Source organism: Heloderma suspectum, chromosome 2, assembly GCF_057233095.1.
Source record: "Heloderma suspectum isolate Gila_16-S chromosome 2, 16-S_ref, whole genome shotgun sequence".
Classification (NCBI taxonomy): Eukaryota; Metazoa; Chordata; class Lepidosauria; order Squamata; family Helodermatidae; genus Heloderma; species Heloderma suspectum.
In genome coordinates this window covers 258930792-258951810 of record NC_139459.1, presented here as the reverse complement: position 1 = coordinate 258951810, position 21019 = coordinate 258930792, and the positions used below count along the sequence as shown (strand labels likewise).

Sequence of the window (21019 nt, the reverse complement as noted above, 5' to 3'; positions counted from 1 at the left end):
GGCTGTGATTCCCATAGATTTTATCTTTTAGCCATGATCTCTCTTCCCTTATGGGCGCAGCCTTCCTCACACATACGCTTTCGCAGAATCTCGTGAGTTTCTCCGAGGAAGGCGCAAGACGCTGCTTCAGAACGGTGGCTATGTAGCCGCGTCCGCAGCTTCTGCGCATGCGCCGACTTTCTCGCCGCGGTGCCCCCCTCTCGCTAGTCTGACCTGTAAGGGCCCCCCTGGCGCATGCGTAACATTCCTTTTGGGAAATGGGTCTGAGCAGGCGCGAAACTCCCTTCGCTGGGCCGAGGGGGGTGGACACCGAGTGGGTGACGTCAAGGCGCGGCAGCCATTACACGGAGCGGGCAGAACTGGCGAGCGCAGGAGCCGTCGCCGCTTACCGCGACCGAGCGACGCGTCCCGCCGGTTCTGCCTCTCCTCCCCTTCCGCACATCGCTTTTTTTCTGGCGAGCGGCAGTTCCCCAATTCAGTCTCTGTAAGGGGAAGGGCGAAGGTGGACGGGGGTTGGGACGGGGCGGTGGGTGCCGGCGAGGGAGGGAAGAAGGAAGGAAGGAAAGAAAGAAAGAAAGAAAGAGCGGCGGCGGCGGCGGCGGGGTGAGCTGCAAGGATGGAGGAGAAGGTCTTCACTAAGGAGCTCGACCAGTGGGTGGAGCAGCTGAACGAGTGCAAGCAGCTTTCTGAGGGGCAGGTGAAGAGCCTCTGTGAGAAGGTGGGTAATGAATGTGGGAGGCTGGGAGAGGACGGGGGAGGCGGCGGCGGCGGCTGGCGGCGCGGGGAAGAAGACCCTCTGCGGGCAGCCGGGGGTAGGACCTGAGGGAGGCTGCTCGGGAACGTTTCCCGGGGGAAGGCGCTCAGATGAAGGCGGAGGGAGGGAGCGGTGGGCGATGAAAGCGGGCTTGGGAGCGACGGGGAGGCGGACCCCGGTTCGGAAAGGCGGCGGCGGCGGCCCAGGGCGAGGAGGGTGAGGTTTTGCTTAGGCGGCCTTGCCAGGTGAGACTGAGAGGAGGGAGGGAGGGAGGGAGGGCAGGGGAGCTCGCTGGGGGGGGCGCCGGGGGACCCTTGGGAGAGCGGAGTTCAGGGTGTGCACCAAAGCGACCATCACAGCGGCGGCCCATTAGGACGAGAGGGCTGGCAAGGCCCAAGATGGAAGCGGCTGGCGGCGGCGGCAAAGGAAGGATAGCGGCTTTTGCCTTGAGCCGGTCCTGGAGACCGGATTCTGTGGAAGGGGATAGGAAGGGCGCTTCGATAGCGGGGTGTGTCCCATTGGCAGGTGCACGTTTCCGCGGTGGGGGGATTCTCACCTGCCAGGCTACCCTAATCCCCCCCCTCCTCCCCGGACCTTGAGGTGTTTTTTTACCCTATCGAGTAGCCGGTCTTGGCTAAGGGAATCTCTTTCCCCCGGCTACCCTGCGCCCCCTATCGCATCGCCCGCTTCTCCTGTTCCTGCGCTCCTCCTTTTCTCACTGCCTCCTAAAATGGCGTCTTTTGCTGAAAATACACTGGTAGAAAAATCCCTTGTGCTCGGCGGGCGGGTTTTCTCTTCATATGTGGGGGGTGGTGTGGGTAGGATCCTGGTGAGAAGGAAATCTGAGAAGACTTCAGTGTACTTAAAATATACACATCACACATGCATGCACACATGTCCCGCCCAAACCTTCGTCCGCTGCTTTGCATCAGGGAAGGGAAGATATGGTTACTTCAGTGCACAATTTAGTGGTTAAGCATTAATGAGTAGCGGTTGAGAATATTGTGGCTTGAGTTAAGGTAATGTCATGATGGTTTCTGGCCTTGGTTGGAGAAGGGGCAAAGCAGTTCACCGTTGTGTGTGAACCTGTTGTACTGCAGTTGCGTGTAGTGATGCGGTAAATCTACTAGACTAGGCTGTAAGAATTATTCTCGAATTCTTTCTTCTCAGAATATAATTTACAAAAAAAGTTTAATTTGTGTTTGAACTCAATTCATGAAATGGCTTTATATTTAAATGATTGTTATGGGGAAAGGAATTGGCAACCTTTTCTTAACATCAAATGTGCCAAATTCTAAATAATGTATTCCAGGTACTTGGCATGTGAAAGTTATGGAGGTTGAGTTTTCTAATGCTCATTTCTGGCAATTTTTATTTTGCTGATGTGATGGCCTGGTAAGTTTTCATTAGACTACTTAGAATCTGTTTCTCATCCTATTCTGTGGTGCCGCAGCTAGGGCTTTTAGGAAGACACTTAACTGCTTGCAAGTTTTGCTGGAATCCATAGAGAGCATTTTAAATGCATCTCCTCAGAACTGAGGTATAAATCTAGAAAGTGGCTGTGTAGATCTGCCCTGTGTATGTGGGGTGGGGTGGGGAGTATGGAACATTGTTGGACTAATTAGCAACCTGTCATGCATGTGCAATGTGTGGCTCTAACCAGTTGGGACTGTAATGCATGTATTATTTCTCCACTATTTTGCTACAGTGGTAGCATACCATGGGCCAGTGTAAAGTTGACATCAATTATACAGAACTCTAGCACTATCTGGAACACTAAATGGAAATTGTGGTAAGAATTTAGTAGCTTTTTGAACTATATTTGTTTGGGGCGGGGGAGATCTCCTTTTGGTTTGGCATGGTACTAAGGCATGAGAGGAAAAATCCTCTCTGGATCTGTAACTTGGTGCCTGTTGACTGAATGAATTCATCCTTGTGCCCTCTGTTGCTGTTTACTGTGTGTGTCTATTCATCCTGTGCAAAATATCCAATGGAGCCTAATGTGTGTCTGGGCTATTATGGTGTGTGTGTGTATGCTAGTTTCTAGAGTCATATTATTTCAGTAGTGTGGGAAAATATAAATATATCCAGTCTTGTTAAAAGGCTGGTCCTCAGTATGGCAGGCAAACTCTGCTTTTGTGTTACCATTGCAATCCTGGAAGGCAGTGTAGGTACTGGAGCAGGAGAGGAAGGTCAAAAGAATATAAGCAATAAGGCAAAACTGCCAGAATGAAGTGTTGTAACTTATGGAGTAGCTAACATGGTTATAACTTGTGGATTGTAAATTCCTTCACTTTAGTTGCAACTTCTTCCTGCTGTTGACGGTCTTATGTGATGGATCTAAAACTAGGAAGCTTTTCCAACTGGGCAGTAGCACACAGATGTATGTTTATAATGTATGTATGGGAGTCCCACAGGTAGATTTTAATTCATCAAATGGCTTTATTGCCAGTATAACATATGAGTATAAATTGGAAGAGTTGAATTGACATTGTGCATCCAGTGCAGCCTTCTCCAATCTCATATCCTCCAGATGTTTTGGTCTACAACTCCCAGCATTCCTAACCATTGGCTGGCCTGGCTGGGGCTGATGGCCACTGAAATCCAAAACATCTGGAGGGTACCATGTTGGGGAAGGCAGATCTAGCATTGGCTATTTGGAGTGCCTTTAAATTAAAGTTGAGAAGTTTGTTAAAGAAGGTACTAGGAAAATGCCTACAACTTCTTGATGCTAACATATTTCACCGTCCAGGTGACAAGTCTATGGGGACAGAAGTAGCTGCCAACTTTTTATCTTTACAGAAGTTCAGAAATGATATCTTTTACTCATGAAATATGTTTTCGTAGGTATAAAAATGGGTTGCTTACCCTGTTTTTCCCAATCACGTAGGAATGCAAAGTGATAAATACAAGTGGGACCTGCAACAAAATGTCAGCATCTTCACCTCCTAATAGAAGGTGTTCAGAATAGTGTTCAGAGTTTCAGCCAGCCATTTCACCCCCCCCTTTTTTTCTTTTCCAACTTTACATACTGTGGCTACTGTGCATGGTTAGTCCTCATGTACTTTTGCAAAACTTGCTGTTTCTCCAAGTATCCTCTTGTTTCTTAGTGGCCTTTTTGATTCCAGGCCTGTTGGTGCTTGCCACTTGAGTTCACTTTTAGTGGGGATGATTCCTACTTTGTAGTGAAATGTGTATAATCACAACTCTTAAGAAATGTGGTTTGGTGATGACAAATTGTGAAAGGAGGAAACAATGCCATTGGTCAGGAAGGGAGGCTTCTCAAGAAAAACAGGTTGGTTGGGACAGTAGGAGGAAAACTAACATACAGAGAGTGTTTAATGCCTTATTTGTTATGGCGCTGATCGTTATAGAAATACTTTTTCTACTATTAGTAGATGAGAGTGTACTCAGAACATTTTTCATTCTGCAGAGAGAAGAGAAGGGATCGCTTTCAGTATAAGCAGCATATCTTGTTCAGTCAAGGCAAGGACTAACAGATGGGTGTAGGAGGAATCACCTTTAGTATAAAGAAAAGTCAGACATTTAAGGCAACATATTTAAGAGGTGAGTCTAGATAAATAACAGGAATCGTTTGAGGTAAGGAGATTAAACTTGCCTTTGAATCTGATCGTCTTGTTGGAATCTCACAGAAGTGACAGTGGGAAATATGGCAGCACTCTTCACTGGATCATAGACTGCTGCTTTCTTAATGCTATGATTTTATTTAGATATGAAGACAACAAGTAGCTGCTGTCTTAGCTAGACTACCTCAATCAGGAACTAGACCTGAAATTCAAAATTAGATTAGATGCTAATGGAAACCTGCTGGAAATAGAGTTCATAATAGTCCAAGCTTCTCATAAAAATTAATGAAGCTTTTCGATGCTGTTCATGAGGAAAGCATTTTAAGCTAGTGATTAAAACCTGGCCACATCAGTTCTACATACCATACAAAAGCCAAAGGATCTAAGAGCTTTGGCTATGGGGCGGTATAGAAATGTAATAAATAAAGAAGATACTTTTGTGCCTAGTACTAAGGAGTGTGGACTTCAGTCTAACACTAGATGTGTTTCGATGGTGGTGCTTTCGGTGACAGTACTGCATATCCCCTAGGATAACATCTTAAGGTAAAAGTTCGATTTGAAGAATCAAGCTGTATTCCATTCAATTTATCTTTTATATACTGACCTTCAATGGATTGGTTCCTAGGGTAGTTCACATACAATACAAAATCAGAATAAAAACAGCCAATAAAAACCAATAAGGCTAGCAATTAAAAGCAGCAGACTGCCTAAAGCTTAGAAGGCCTGGGAGAACAAAAACATCTTTCCTTCAGGTACCCAGGTCTCAAGCCTTAATGGTCAACACCAGAATTTCCAGTTGTATTCAGACAGAGTGAAAACCAATAAAGCAGTGGTGTAATGTCATCTCAATGCCTGGTCCCAGTTAACAGTCGGTTCAGGATGTCATACTGTTTCTGGACAGTCTTCAAAGCTGGCCCTGTGTATTGTGCATTACAAAAATCAATATTGGGTGTTACCAGAGCATAGGTAACCATAGCCAGCCTAATTCTGTCTAACACAGGCTGCAGTATGCACATCAGCCTTGGCTGGTGAATGGCAGTCTGTGCTACAGAAGCTACTTAGGCCTCTAGTGACAAAGTTGGATCTAGGAGCACCCCAAGACACCAGACCTGATATTTAGGGGAAGAATAATCCTATCTAAACTTACTGAATATCCTTTCCTGATCATACAGATGAATCCTCAACCCATAGCACCTTTATCTTGTTAGGAGTAAGTTTCAGTTTATTTGCATCAACCCCATCACCAACTCCAGACACTGGTTCTGTACTTACATTGCTTCACCTGATTTAAATGAAAATGATGAGTTGGCTTTCATCCTCTACTGGTGACACTCTGCTCTAAATCCTCAGATGACCTCTACCAGCAATTTCCTATAGATGTTGGAGGCAAGATGGAACTTTGCAGGACGCTATAGCATAAATGCCACATGGCTAGGCAGTAGTTGCCCAAAAAGAAAACAGTTGTAGGAAGAACACTACAGGCAAAAAAGACAGCTGAACAGATGGATGTGGTTCCCAAATTGTTTTTGGAAACGTGAGAGTTTTTGCAAAGACAAATACAGAATTCTACGTTCAAAGAGGTAATTTTACTTTGATAAAGAGTTTCCTGTAAATATGTTGGGAATACTATCTGTCTATGCAATTGTCTCCTTTTGGTCTGAGCAGTAGCCCCCGCCATCACCTTTTGGAATTAGTCTTCCAAGTACAGCAGAACTGCCATCATTATGCTTCCACCTTTGAGAGGCTAACCAGAAGGGTACCATTGTCAATGGTATCTCAAGCTGCTGAGAGATCAAGGAGAATTAGCAGGATCACACTCCACCTGTCCGTCTCTTGTCATAAGTTATCCTTTAGGGCAACCAGGGCAGTTTCTCTGACAAAACCAGGCCCTGAAGCCAGGCCCTGAGAGAGATCTAGATAATTGGTTGGTAGTACCCATAAATGCCTGGAGTTGCCCAGCGACTACCAACTCAAGTACCTAGCCAAAAAGGGAGTGTTCATAATTGGCCAATTGTTAAGATCTTCATAGTTGAGGGAAGACTTTAGGTGCAGTCTCACAAACTCCTCTTGAGGGATGGCCTGGACTGCCCCCAGTACAAGGGTTCAGTGGACATGTGGTAGGTCTGTCCGTGTCCTCAGACTGCAACAGCTGAAAGCTGTCCTGAAACACCGGATCTTACAGTGCTCTGGGCTCACTTACTTGAACTGGAGAACTCTTGGAATCCAGGTTGAGGTAGATGTGAGCAATCTTCCCCGCAAAGCGTTGGAACCAACTTACAGCAAGCATTTGAGTGCTCTACCACATCTCTCCATGAACTGAACTGTAGCAAGCCCTGAATGACATGGAAAAGCTCACTTGGAGACCTCTCTGGGGGTGCAGTGGAAGTGAAGTAATGTTGTTTGCTGCCGTCACTACCAGAGTAGGCACAATAGTGTGCTTTTATTTGCGTTTTGTCATTTGCGCATCGGGTTTTCTGCTACCTATGTTCAGGCAATTTCCCAGCTTACTCTAGAAGTCTTGTTCAAGTACAGTTGAAAACTGCGCAGCTGTTCTAGGACTACTCTGCAATTAGCAGGTTGTAGTGTGCAGTGAGAATAAAGGGATCAGATGATGTATAATGACCAGTAATCATAAATGGCGGTTTACTACTGTGCATAAGGCACATTTCAAGCCTTAACCTGACATTTGAGAAATAGTTGGATCCACCCAGTGATGTGGGGTGGAGATTTTTCCAGTGCTTTATTTTTCTGCTGAAAATGTTTCGCAAGTTCACTACTAACAGTAAATAGATGCCAAATGCAAGTACAACCTAAGGTGAGCGTGGCAGTTTCAAAGTTGTAATTAATGTTTTTCAGATTATTATCCCTAGCAAGTATGTGAAAGAATATGTATATGTAATTGTAATAGTATATGTCTCTGTGTGAAATTGAATAAGTAGTGACAATGAAATTGAAGGTGCCCCAACAATCTCAGTGGAAGAGAGCTGAACTCTGTTGAAATAGATGAGTGGTTATCAGCATATCATGCATAGTTGTTTGAGTTGCTAAAAGTAATTAGTGTGTCAACAGTTTTCAATATTTCTGTTTTTTATTAAATTTAAACAGTGTAAGGGAAGTACGTGCTAGTGACTTCAAGTTTGTACAAATATTCAGGTAAAAATGTCGAAATCATATTAAGTTTGTTTTAGTTTTTTTCCCTCTCAAATACTTGTGGTATATTGGAACAAAAATTCAATGGAATACTTTTAAAGTTTTGTTTACTAAATACAAATAAAATAAACATGCAAAATTAGATCATTTTCTAGGGCATCAGAAAATTTTCCAATGCAAACTGATATTTTTCTGATGGAAATGAACATATGTAAATTAGTCTAATTTGCATAGAAAATTGTTCCAATTGAAAAATTTCTGGAAAACCCACTTCACTTTCTACTCACTCATTCTTATTCTGGCATCCAACTTCTCTATATTCCTGAATATGTGTGCTCTGATCAGAATAAATTATGTAGTGAAATAGTTGTCTAAATTGTGTAATGTTGCTCCCAAGAGTCAGATTTTCAAAAGATCTTGCATATTTGGCAAAGGGTGGAGAAATGGAAGGAAGTATAGGGCAATTGAGAATATTTGACTGGCAGTTGTTTTAGACACTAGGCCCAGTATAGTGGTAGTTAAGTGACAGGTAGCAGTGTAGGATTCTATGACTCCACTTCACTGCCAACTGGAAGCGGTTAGTAGCCCTTCCCCTCCCTTTAAAAAAAAAAAACCCCACCAGTGTCTAGGTAGCTTGAAACCCTTTTAACAAAATGAGGCTCTTGGGTTGGGTACAAAATCCCATCCTGAGCAAAATGGCATCTGTAGCACTGGTTACAGCCTAAGTACATTATAAACTTGACCTTTTTTTTGCGTAAGGTTTCAAATGTGAAACATGTTCATAGTAGCTGGTAAAGATTGTGGCTGCATTTGGATGCCATGATAGCCCATGATGGGTTAACAAGCTACTCACAGTAGCTTATTTGTGAATTAGTCCACAATCCCTCACCACATGAACTGACTAATAAATTAGTGTGAGTAGCTTTTTAAGCTACTGTGCGTAATCTGACTCCCCCCCCCCCCCCAGCAGTGTTGCTGTTTCTCATCTACAGTCCCTAATGTTTGCAGGCCAGAGGCATGGATCCAACAGCCAAACCCAGCGCAATCACTCACCCACCAGCAAAGTTCCCAAGTGCTCAAAAAAAGGGGTTTGTGGCAATAAAAGCTAGGGTGGAGATTGCGGGATTGGGAGAAAACTTCATACACAGCCTCCCCCACTGAGGAGGCACCTGATCCACCAGCCAGATCCTGCTTAATCACTCACCCAGAAGTGGAGATCCCAAGTGCACAAAAAAGGGGGTGGTGGCTGTAAAACCTTGGGTGTTTGAAAGATTGCTCATTCGGTAAAGCGATGTAGTGCTTTCCCACAAAAGTGGAAAAGATAAAAGGGGGGGGGAGGAACAGAGGCAACTGTGGGAAATGGGGGGGTCGGGGCAAAACATGCTCACTTTTTGCCCCATCACAGCAAACTATCAGGGAGTTTCCATTAAACAGAACTCCCATGAAAAACAGAGCGAGGGCAGCGAGCTGAGCCGCTCTTGCCATGAGACTCTTTGGGTGAGCAAAATAACTCACGGTGCCTGACAAACAACACGATAACCCATGGCCTGCAGTAGAGGTTATTTAATCCACTGAAGGTTATCAGCATGGGTTATTTTGGGAAAATAAGCCATCATGGGTCAAAAAAATTCCCGATGGATGACACAATAACCCACAATGGGTTAAATAATCCATCATGGGGTAATTAACCTATTGTGGGTTATTGTGTTGTTCGAACCCAGTCTGTGTCTGTATTACTTACTGTTTAAGGCTATGGATTCCTAACCATGTAGTTAATATTGCTCTTGAATTACTGCTGCTTGATAGTGGCAGAATTCGTGTTGGTGGAACAAAATGCTTATTCTCTATAGAAGAAAATACTTTGCTGTTTTAAAACATAACTTTAAAATGGGAAATGTCTCTGAACTATAAAAAGAGATAAAGTAGTTCTTGTATAAGAATTCAGGAGAACACAGCGCTATAGTTATGGTTCAGTAGCTACCAAGCACAGTGAATAGTGAGAGTGCACTTGATCCTGTATTAGTTTTTTTTAACCTAAGATGTAGATCTGATCAGTGCTTAGAATTGGACCCCCATATAAGCTGACTTAATCTTTCCAAGGGATATAAGCATGAGATATGAGCATAATATGTATATTTTTCCAATACAGCATATTGCTGATTCCGGGATGAGTTACCAGTTTTGTGACTGGTTGCATATATATTCCACATGCATGCTCATACCCTGAATAAGCAGAACTACCTTGCCACAGGCCATAAACATTTTTGTGGAAACTGTATCTGTACCCTATCCTGCTGTGAACAAGAATCTGTTATCTGCAGACATTGAGCAAGGTATTTTCTATTCCGATAGCTTACTTGCTTTCTCCTACTAGTGTTATTCTTTGTCAAAGCCTTCTATACTTAAATCTTTCCTTTTAAACACATAGATGTCTACATGGGGTTGTTGGTAATTCCCATTCAGATATGGTTCAGACCCTCATCTGCTTAGCTTCAATAATGGCGGAGCATTGGGTGCAGTCAAATCATTTATCGGGCCCATGACATGCTTTTTTGACTATCTATGCCAATATTGCTAAATGGTCAAGACATCTAGTGCTGGCAGCGATGTAGGGTGGATAATTTTCCACTGGTATATTTTTCTGCATTTTTAAAAACGTTTCATTTTTAGAATGCATTAATAAAACTAATAACCTTATGAATAAATACATTAACCAAATTGGGCACATGGATAACACCAGTCAAATCTAAAATTGAAGTTGTAATTGATTTTTTTCATGTGACTGTCCAGGGAAGTACACATAACTTGGGTATACAACTGTTTAGGCATGCTAACATTAGTCTGTTAGCAGTTTTAAGTGCCTTAATGTTTTCTTAAAATTGAAATACTATAACAAGTATATGTTATTGAGTTATCATGTGTTACAAAATGGAAAAGCATTCCAATAAAACTGATTTCCAAGTAAAACGAATTGTTTGAAATATAATGTTTAAACCATTGTTCATGTGCGCTCTCCTCCCCCTGCCCCATCAAATACCTCAGTTCATCTGCTCTTGGGATATTCATACAGCACGTAAAATCAACCTATACTTTATTATATTTACTAAATATAAGTAAAGTAAACATGTTAAATTAGATCTCAGTTGGTTTAGGGAAGCGGATTTTGGGGGTGGGGGGGATTTCCAACTCAAAACCTTCCAGAAAGCTCACATCATCCAAATGTTGGATAACACAGTAAACACTGCATGAAGCTTGGAAGTCAATTAATTAGGTCTGTAAGAATTCCAAGTCCCAGTTCATTGTAGTAATTGAATATCTGCTGCTAATGCTTAAGAATATTTGCTTCCTTTTTCTGCTCCAGCTTCATTCTTTTGGTCCTGGCCTAACACATATACTTAAGAGTAGCTGCACTTTCATATTTTCATGGCTCTATCACCTGCAGTGGTATGGAAGAAATGGAATATTCCCTTCAAATAAAGTGCAACTTTATTTACCCAGCACAAGTAGGAGAAAAGCAGTAATAGGGTTCCCTACGATGGGTGGGCTTAATATCCATAAAGCTCTTGATGATCCAGCACCTCTGCAGCTCCCAAAATCACTTGGAAAAACTGTATTGCAGTACTAGACAAAAAATGGAAAGAGAGAACAGCTGGCACTCATGCCAGCCATGTTGTGAGAGGGTAATTATGTAATAGTTACATTCATACGTTAAAACAAACCTTGATTTGTAACAAACCACAGCATTCCATTTCATCTAAAGATGGGAAACTATTGTTTGTACAAATGGTTATTAATAGACCAGAATATCAAACCAGGTTCTGATATTCTGGTTTGTTAATTAAATAACTATGGCTTGTACAAGCTAATGTTTCCTATATTCAAATAAAATGAGGATCTATCACTTGTCTCCAACTATGAATGAAAGCTTTTAATTTTGCCTGAACGAGGGGGCGTGTGTGAGCCCAAGGCTTGCTGTGGTATATTCTCATATTGGCATACCATGGTTTTTATACCTGAATGTATCAGTAGGACTGAGCATGTGTAAATGGGATGGCTAACTTTTTGTAACCCCCTGCAACCCTTTCCCAGTAATCCATAACAGAGTATAGGAAGTGATAGCATGGCAACTGAATTGCCTTGGCTGTTGCTTCTAAAGCTTATCAGCAGTACCTTTACATAGCATTTTCTGCACTTTAGATTTATGGTTTAATGTAAAAGCAATACAATGTCTGTCTCTCTCCCCTTGTTCAGAGTAAGTGGGAGTAAAGCATAAGATAACCAGGATGACTTTCATCTGCAGAAACTGCTGGGTTGCTTGTGTGAAGGAGAGAAGGAACAGTAGAGAGGAGTAGTGCTGGCTTTAGTGGCAGTACTCAACCCAAGGTTTGTTTTGTGGTGGGTCCTACTAAGTATTGATACAAAAAACATAGTAGAACCATTGTGTATGTGGGGAAGGTTAGCCTGCAGACCTTAGTATTTGTGGACGTGAAAAGAGAGAAGACTGGTGTTAAATATTTTCTACTTGGTAGTCTCATTGAGTCTGCTTATTTCCCCCTTCAGCTCCCTTTCTGAAGAATAGGGTGTGAACTAAAGTAGGAGTCCCCAACCTTTTTGGATTAGTGAGCACATGTATACATTTTGAGAGTGTTGTGGGCACTCTAACAAAATGGCAGCCATGGAGGGGGCTTACCCATTGATAAAATGGCTACTATTTGGGCGGCCACAAAACACTCATTTCCCAGAAGGCAAACTGGTGAGATTAAAATAAAAGTAAAAAGAACCCAAATATAAGGCAGAAGTGGTCTCTGAGCTCCAAAACACAAAGCCACTCTTTGGAGCCCAAATAAAGGAGGTACTGAAGAACAGCACTTGGCTTTGCAGCGTGCCAGCCTCCTAGGTTTTTTTTAATTTAAAAAATCTTTAAAAATAAATGAGAGGGAGCCTAGTGGGCCTCAAGAGAGTTGGCCTTGGGTACACTGAAATCCCCAGGACTAAACAAACATGTGTAAGTCATTTCTGTAACATAATTTTGATGATGTTAAGCTGCCTTAAACTTTTAGGAAAGGTGAGGTAAAAATATTTTAATAGGGAATTGTGTAACTGAAAGGCTGTGTATTTTAACTTCTCCGGTTATACAAGACAGCCTTATCTTTTTAGCAGTAGGACTTGCATATCTGCTTTTCCTGGGTGGTATATACTTCACATGGAGACTATACTATTTCAGTCTTACAAAGGCATTGTCTGAAATAGTAACTTGCGTGATTGAGCATGCTAGAGAAAATGTTATAGTAAAGAATCTAAATTGAGGTAATTAAGGGAACAATCCTATGTGGATCGACGGTTGCCTCCGAGCCCAGGGGTGACCACTTATCTAGTGCAGGGCGGGAGGAGTGGTGAGGAGCGGATCTCCTCCTCGCTCCCCCTGCTCTGCTTTCGCAACTAGACAGCCAGTTTCGGCTGTCTAGCCGTGGGACCATGGGGCATGGGAAACGGCAGCTGGACGACACATAGGATGTGTTGTACCAGCATTTCTGACCTCCCTGTCCCTGGGAGCTCCCCGTTTTCGCTGCTCTGCATTGCTCTTATGAGGATGGAGTGCAGGCCAATCCGCGCTGCCTATGGGGCGGCGCGGGAGGGGGAGGGGGTGGTTCTCCAGGAACCGACCTTGGAGCACGGGCTCTGAGGTCAGTTCCCAGGAACTGACCTATCCTATGGCCATCTAGCTGCTGACTAGCAGCTTTAGGATTGTGCCCTAAGTTAAAATATAAGTTAATATGTGCTGAAGTATAAAAAAGAACATCAGTAGGTTGCTTCAGTTTAGGAATCTGGTAAGGTGTTAAACATATATTCTACCATAGGGCATAAGGGCACAATCCTATGGATATGAGACAAAAAGGTCCTACAGCTCCTAGCATTCCGTAGATGGTATGGCTTGCTGGAGAATGCTGGGAGTTGTAGGACCTTTTTTCTGTCTAAGCATGCATAGGATTGTGCCCTACGGTAGTCTCTTAGAGCCCCCGTTTCTACAGAAGTGAAGGTAACCAATGAAGGTATTGAAACCTTTCACTGTTGGATTGAGACTTTTCTTCAACTTAACGACTGGAAGTTAAATTGTTCTGAAATGAAAATTTGGGATTCCAACAAGTTTGCTCACTGCTGAGTTAGGGCGAAGCAGCAATTTGTTCTGGGCACAGTGTATGCGTGGAGCTCCCCCATCTGGGACAGTTTCCTCATTCATTTCAAAAGAGATTGCTGACCTGGATACAATTCTGTTAAACTTGATATGCATGGCTTTTAGAATTGGGTAAACCGTTGTTAATGGAGTCCCCGTCTTGAAGTCTTTGTCTGTTTACAGAAAACAAAAAAGCATTTTAGCTGTAAAAATAATTGTTTGTTAGACCCGCTTATTTTCATGGTGCAGATCTTGAAATAGCTCTGAGAAATATGTAAACTAAATCTTAATTTGTCAAGCTGCTAATTTTACAGTGTTATGTCTAAACTTGGGAATTGTGGCATGACACTAGAAACAAGTATTATCTGCAAAAGGTGCTCTTTCTAGTATGATAGGCATATTGTTAAATAATAAAGTTGAACAGTATTGAGGTGTGTGTGTGTGTACACACACACACACACACACACACACCCCCCGCACACAAATAAAAATGTTAAACTGCACTAGTGTGCATGAGAATGGTTTCCATTTTGGTGAACCTTGACACTAGATAGAAATGACCACCCAGATGAAGCAACTACAAGTAGAACTCCCTCCCCCACTTCCCCTGGAGTTTTCTTTGTGGATTTGGATGAGAGACTCATTGCATTGCATGTTTACACATTGATGAAAATCTAAGCATTTCATTCCTAAAGTCAAGTCATTTGAATTTACTGGAAATTAATAAACATATTTACTTGGAAGCATTTCAGATGTGTTCTCTGGCATTTATTGTTGAAACTGAAGATGGAAGAATGTGGAGATGGAATTCATTGAAAGGGATGACTGATAAAAACTGAGCTGCTTCATGTAAAACTAACACTTTGTTCTCTTGCAGGCTAAAGAAATCTTGACAAAAGAATCCAATGTGCAAGAAGTGCGATGTCCAGTAACAGTTTGTGGAGATGTCCACGGACAATTTCATGATCTTATGGAACTTTTCAGAATTGGAGGCAAATCACCAGACACAAATTACTTGTTTATGGGAGATTATGTTGACAGAGGATATTACTCTGTTGAAACAGTAACACTTCTGGTAGCTCTTAAGGTAATAATGATACTTTAAAATGAATTTTGGTATTGAAAAGAATGTGACAGCTGTATAATCTGAATTACTGCAAAATTATTGTACTAATGAACATCATAATGGCTTGGTGTCTCTTGTACAAGACTCTGATTCACTGAGGTTGGACATCTTACGCTAATACAAAAACTATACTGGAAGCAGCATAATTGTGTATTTCAAAAAGACATCTATATACTAAATGAGGTGCTTTAAAAATAAAACTTCCTGGGGTTTGTATCTCCATCTGTAGGGGATAGAGAAAGTAGTTCCAGGTCTAAAGGAACACTTACACCTGAATTTAACTTTGTGATTTCTCAAACATATGCTACAGCTGTACCACATAATTAAACATGTTTGAGAGATTCTAAAGTAGTATACTGTTTCACCCAATTTTCCAGAGGCTAGTAAATGACACACACACACACCCTGCCCCCCAAACCACTTGTGGGTATAGGTATGGTTATGCTGAAGGAAGGCATATGTTAATAGAAGTGACAGGCCACCTCAGTGAACATAGTAGTGACATAATATGTACTTGGTTAAGTCACACTAGCCATCTTGTTTTGTAGGTCCGTTATCGTGAACGTATCACTATTCTCAGAGGGAACCATGAAAGCAGACAGATCACACAAGTATATGGCTTCTATGATGAATGTTTAAGGAAATATGGAAATGCAAATGTCTGGAAATACTTCACAGACCTTTTTGACTATCTTCCTCTAACTGCATTGGTGGATGGACAGGTATGTTGAAAACTGCTTGCTTAGCAATTGCTTAGCAATGGTAGCAGAGATGCAGGTGCAGTGGATGTTCTGATAGCTTTTTAATCAGATTTTATTCCTATAAAAACTACCTATAACTTATGGTACTTGAAGCAAATTTAAGACATGGTGTTCTAACAGTTGCATAACTCCTGCAGATTTTCTGTCTACATGGAGGTCTCTCTCCATCTATAGATACACTGGATCATATCAGAGCACTTGATCGTCTGCAAGAAGTTCCACATGAGGTAACAATGTCATTTGTGCACAATTTTTGTGTTGTGATTGTGTGTGGAACCATACTAATATCTGATGGTCCTTTTGCAAACTGTTATTGAGCTGGAGTTGCAATTATTCCCTTAATTTTTCCACATTACCTCTAACTCTTGGCTATTACCTTAAAAGATTTGTGCTGCTTGTCCAGTTCCTTATTAAACAGTAAAACCAAATAGAAACAGCATTTGATCGCATTTTCAGTCAAAAGCAGTAGCTAATTCTTCAACCTTACAATAGGTAAATTTGGTGTCCACATAGTTTCCAATACTATGAGAACAAACAGTCTTTGGTACTGAAGCACCTGTCTGGATGGCCAATTCTGTGCTCAGAAAACATCTGTGTAGCATAATCTTGTCTCCATAATTTAGAATTCAAAGATGAACACAGTTCGAAGTCTTCTATACTAGTGGATCTTCTGAAGTGGCAGTGTCCTGGCTCTGGTCCAAAGTTCACCATACTTCATCAGTTCTGTGTGTAGGTTGTTAGCATGTTAAAGGGAAAACAGAAATTTCTGATTAAGCTTTCTGCTTTTGCCAATATTGGTAGCTACCAGTATTGCTTAATAAGGATTTTATGACCCTGAGCCCTAAGATGACTTGGTTCACATGTACCGACAACCCAGAATATGGGTTGAATCCTGGGTGTTATGTGTGAAGCCGGAACTGTGGGTTAACTGTGGGTTGTTAACCACGAACAACCCAGGAAGAGAAACCATTTGTTGTTGGTTTGTGAACTGTGGATTGTTTTACTTATGGGTTGTCATTACACATACAAACCCAGAACCAAAGGTTGTTTCAGGCTACAGCAGCAGCTGAAAAGAGCAGTAAATAACCTCCCGGCCACTCTGCATGCCAGTACTACAGTGCTGTAAAGGCATTTAGGTTATAGGGAATGAGCGGGTGAAGGAGGAAGAAATCAAAACAACCCAGGAATTGCGTTTTGTGCAATGGTTTGGCAGACAAATCATAGCTAAACTCTGGGTTATTGTTACATGTGAACCAGGTCAGTCTTTGCTATCTGATCCCTAGCAACACATGTGCTGACTTAGGGCACAATCCTATGCATGTTTAGACAGGAAAAACGTCTTACAACTCGCAGCTTTCCCCAGCCAGCCATGTTGGCTGGGGAATGCTGAGAGTTGTAGGACTTTTTCCTTGGGAGGTGTATTGAAATTGTGTCCCTTTGCTGATGGATCTTTTGATCCAAAGGAGGTATCTATCAGCTGAATGGGAAGGAAGATGATTTTGGGTGATTCCCACTCCCACCCTCCAAATCTGTTCTGGGAAATGGTGCTGGGCAATGGGAAAGTCACAAAAAAAATTTTTTTTGCTTCATGTTTTGCTGATGCATCCTCCAGTGCACCAAAGAACCTTCAATCAGCTGAGGTTCACCACTTAGATAGCACTCGTATCCATAGTGTCTTAATGCTGAAGACTGAGGAGCTTCCATAAGAGCAGAACAAAATGGATTCTGAATCCTATTGTGCTAATTCTCGTGAGTGTGTGTGTATGAAATCTTCAATTTCATAAGGCTAAATAGTGGTGCTGAAATGTTTTCCTAGGGTCCAATGTGTGATTTGCTATGGTCAGACCCTGATGATCGTGGTGGTTGGGGCATTTCTCCTCGAGGAGCTGGTTACACTTTTGGGCAAGATATTTCAGAAACTTTCAACCATGCTAATGGACTTACACTGGTTTCAAGAGCTCATCAATTGGTAATGGAGGTAAGTATGTGTTCAGTTGCTGGGCTACTACTGTTGTTCCCTTCTACAAACCGTGTCCAGATGTCTTTTTGTATACTAATACACCCATGTTAAATCTGCAGTGGTACAGTACGTTATGCTTAGTCTTTCAAACATGAGCTTCTTAGACAGGCTTAAAGGTATAATTGATTGCTGTAGGAATGGCTTGTGATTCTTACCGTCAATTGTAGTCACTCCTGCCAGATAGGCCTATATAGAGAACCAGTGTGGTGTAGTGGCTAGAGTGTTGGGACTGCGAGCCGGGAGATCCGGGTTCTAGTCCCCACTCAACCATGGAAGCTCACTGGGTGACTTTGGGCCAGTCATAGACTCTCAGCCCAACCTACCTCACAGGGTTGTTGTTGTGCGGCTAAAATGGAAGGAGGATTATGTACGCCGCCTTGGGTTCCTTAAAAGAGGGGAAAAGGCAGGATATAAATGTAATAAATAATAAATATTGTGTTCTTCCATGGTCAGTTATTGCACTATAATTATATTGATCTTATTGTCACATGAAATAGAAAATATTAAATATTTTGTGGGGGTGGGATAACTAGTTCCACAGTCTAGAGATCAGTTGACTGTTTGCAGAAAACGGTATATGGAAGTCTTAATTCTGATTTCTCCCAATACTATTAAAGGGAATAAAATGCAATAATGTATCGATTACTCATTTTTCAGATTTCTCATTTGCAAAGAAAAATTAACACAATGGCCTTTTTTACTTCCAGTGCTTTTAGTGCTGTACAGTCTTCATCTTCATGACCCTGTATATTAGGACTCTGTAACTCTACTTTACAAATGGACAGCTAAGGCTGATAGTGATCAATCTGTTAGGAAGAAGCCATAGCTCATTAGTAGAGCCATTGCATGCAGATAGTCTTAGGTTCTATCCTTGCTAAAAGGGTCTTGGGCTAGAATGGTTGGGAAAGCATCTGCTTGAGAACCTGCAGAGAAGCTACCTCTCAAAGTAGATAGGTCTGGGTCTGATGAGCCTGTGATGTGATCTGGTATAAAGTAGTTCCATATGTTGCCACGTGTCATGTGAGTGGCTAAAATAGTGTCAGAATAATTGATTGTTCTATCAAACTGATGTTTGCTATACTGTGTTACCTTTCCTGCAGAGATTCTTGTATTAGACTGACATGTGTGATCATTTTTCAGGGATACAATTGGTGCCATGATCGGAATGTAGTAACAATTTTCAGTGCTCCAAATTATTGTTACCGTTGTGGTAACCAAGCTGCAATCATGGAACTTGACGATACTCTAAAGTATTCATTGTAAGTGTTTAAAGATTTTCCTATGAAAACTGACAAAGCACGTTATAAGTAGTTAGAATGCGCTGCACAAAAAATATCTTGTGCTGCTGGTAAGAGATTAATAAAGTCAAATCTGGTTCTGGTCTTATCAGATATTTCAAAAGGGGTGGTGTTCACAGAATATCAGTTTCATGAACTTACCCTTTAAAATGATAAGTGCACTTGAATGAATTCTGTGACTTAAAGTAATCCTATGCACCCTTATCTGGGAATAAGCACAATTGATAACAGTGGAACAGACTTAAGGCACAATCCCATGCATGTTTAGACAGAAAAAAACAGTGCTGTTTAATTTAGCATGCTGGCCAGGGAATGCTGGGAGTTGTAGGACTTTTTTTGTCTAAACTTGCATAGGATCATGCCTTTAGTCTTGCAGCACAAACCTATCCATGATTACTCAGAAGTAAGTCCTATCTTAGGTGATAAAACGTGTATTGGGCAGTTGATGGCATTTATTAATGATGCAGGAAATTACTTCAGGAGTTTATTAGTAGCCTTTATTGAAACTGCTCTTGTTGGTTTTCAGTTGTTGAGGATCTAAAGTGAAATTCCCCAATCAAAGATAGTATTTAAAGAAATGTTTGCTTCTGTTCTTTCCAACAGTATGGATTAAGAAATATTTTAGTCTCTAAGGTACCACAAAATTCTTTGTTTCTGGAGAAAAAGGACATTATTGTCATCTACCCTCAGCCATAGGCCAGGGTGGGCTATAGATCTATTTTTTTTTTACTTCAAATGGAACTCCTAAAAGAAAAACAGGCTCTTTCTACATAATCTGGTCTTTCTGCAACCTTTTTACCAGGGCTTGGTTCTGGGAATTGCACTCTTCCTTAATTAAAGAATACATCTTAGTACTACATGAGAGTTTTACTCTGATCCTTCGTTAATTTGAACTGATCTAAAAGCAGGAGCTTAGTAGAACATAAACTACAAGTGAACGCTGACAGATATTAAACACATTCTAGAAATGACTGATCTCTAGCTCTAGGACAGGTGTAAAGTGTGTAAAATAACCACAATCTTGAGATCTCCAAGGGTATGGGAGTAAAGGAGAATATTTAAAAGCATTGTCACAGATCAGAGACACCTCGATTTAAAAATGTACTCTTGTCTTCCAGTTTGCAGTTTGATCCAGCACCACGCAGAGGTGAACCACATGTTACTCGTCGTACCCCAGACTACTTCCTGTAATGAGATTTTACACTTGTACAGTATTGCCATGAACCATGTGTTGACCTAAAGGATATGGGAAGAGCAACAGTAACTCCAAAGTGTCAGAAAACATTTAACATTGAAACCTGTTTTCACATGGACCAAAAGATGTGCCATATTGAAATACAAAGCCTCTTGTCTGTCAGCGACTGTGACCACTTTAGAATGAACCAGTTCATTGCATGCTGAAGCAACATTGTTGGTCAAGAAACCAGTTTCTGGCATAGCTCTACTTGTAGTTACTTTTGCTTTCTCTGAGAGACTGCAAATATTAAGATGTAGACATTTAACACTTCGTGAATACAATTAACTTTCCATTTAGCTATAGCTTTCCAGCATGACTGTAGATAAGAATAGCAAACTATCATTGAAGCTTAACGAACATTTTAAATAAGTACCAAGACAGACTTTTCTTATTTGTGTTCTGAAACTGTTTTTGTTTTTTTAGGGAAAACTGTTTAATTTAATTGTATTATTGTTTTGTCTGAACTCTATTTCCCCACATTCCTCCCTCACACTTTCCCTCTACACAGTGTCCCATGTACTTGTTCATCATAGTGAGTTATTTTGAACAGAACAGTTTTTTTTTCTGTAAGACGTTGCTGCAGGAGAGTGTTGCAGCATTTTTTCATAATAAACTTGTGAACTAAGTATGGAAGATTGTCGACTTTTAAATGTATTGCAAACCCATATCATGTTGTGCTGAATAAAAACTACCTTCTTTGTCTTTTAAGCCTATGAAGAATCCAGATTATACTGAATGCAGTTATTTGCAGTGTATTGAGAGCTACTTTCCAGCTCATGAGTCCACATGTTTGTTTAGAAAACAAATGTTTGTGAAAGAAGAGTATTGTATGTGTTTTTAGAGCCCCATTTTGAGACAATATGGTAGTTGGTAGCTATTCACCTTTTAGCATCTCCCCCCCCACAAATTATGGG

At 41.5% G+C, this 21019-nt stretch overlaps 1 protein-coding gene across 1 annotated transcript; it reads left to right on the top strand.

The window, feature by feature from the left end:
* Window positions 1-304: 304 nt before the first annotated feature.
* Window positions 305-20733, top strand: PPP2CA (protein phosphatase 2 catalytic subunit alpha). The gene is made up of 7 exons (XM_084838912.1): window positions 305-718; window positions 14541-14750; window positions 15338-15511; window positions 15688-15777; window positions 17367-17528; window positions 18711-18829; window positions 19987-20733. The coding sequence occupies exons 1-7, from the start codon at window positions 617-619 to the stop codon at window positions 20057-20059; spliced, it is 930 nt and encodes a 309-aa protein (XP_084695038.1). The 5' UTR covers window positions 305-616; the 3' UTR covers window positions 20060-20733.
* Window positions 20734-21019: the final 286 nt, after the last annotated feature.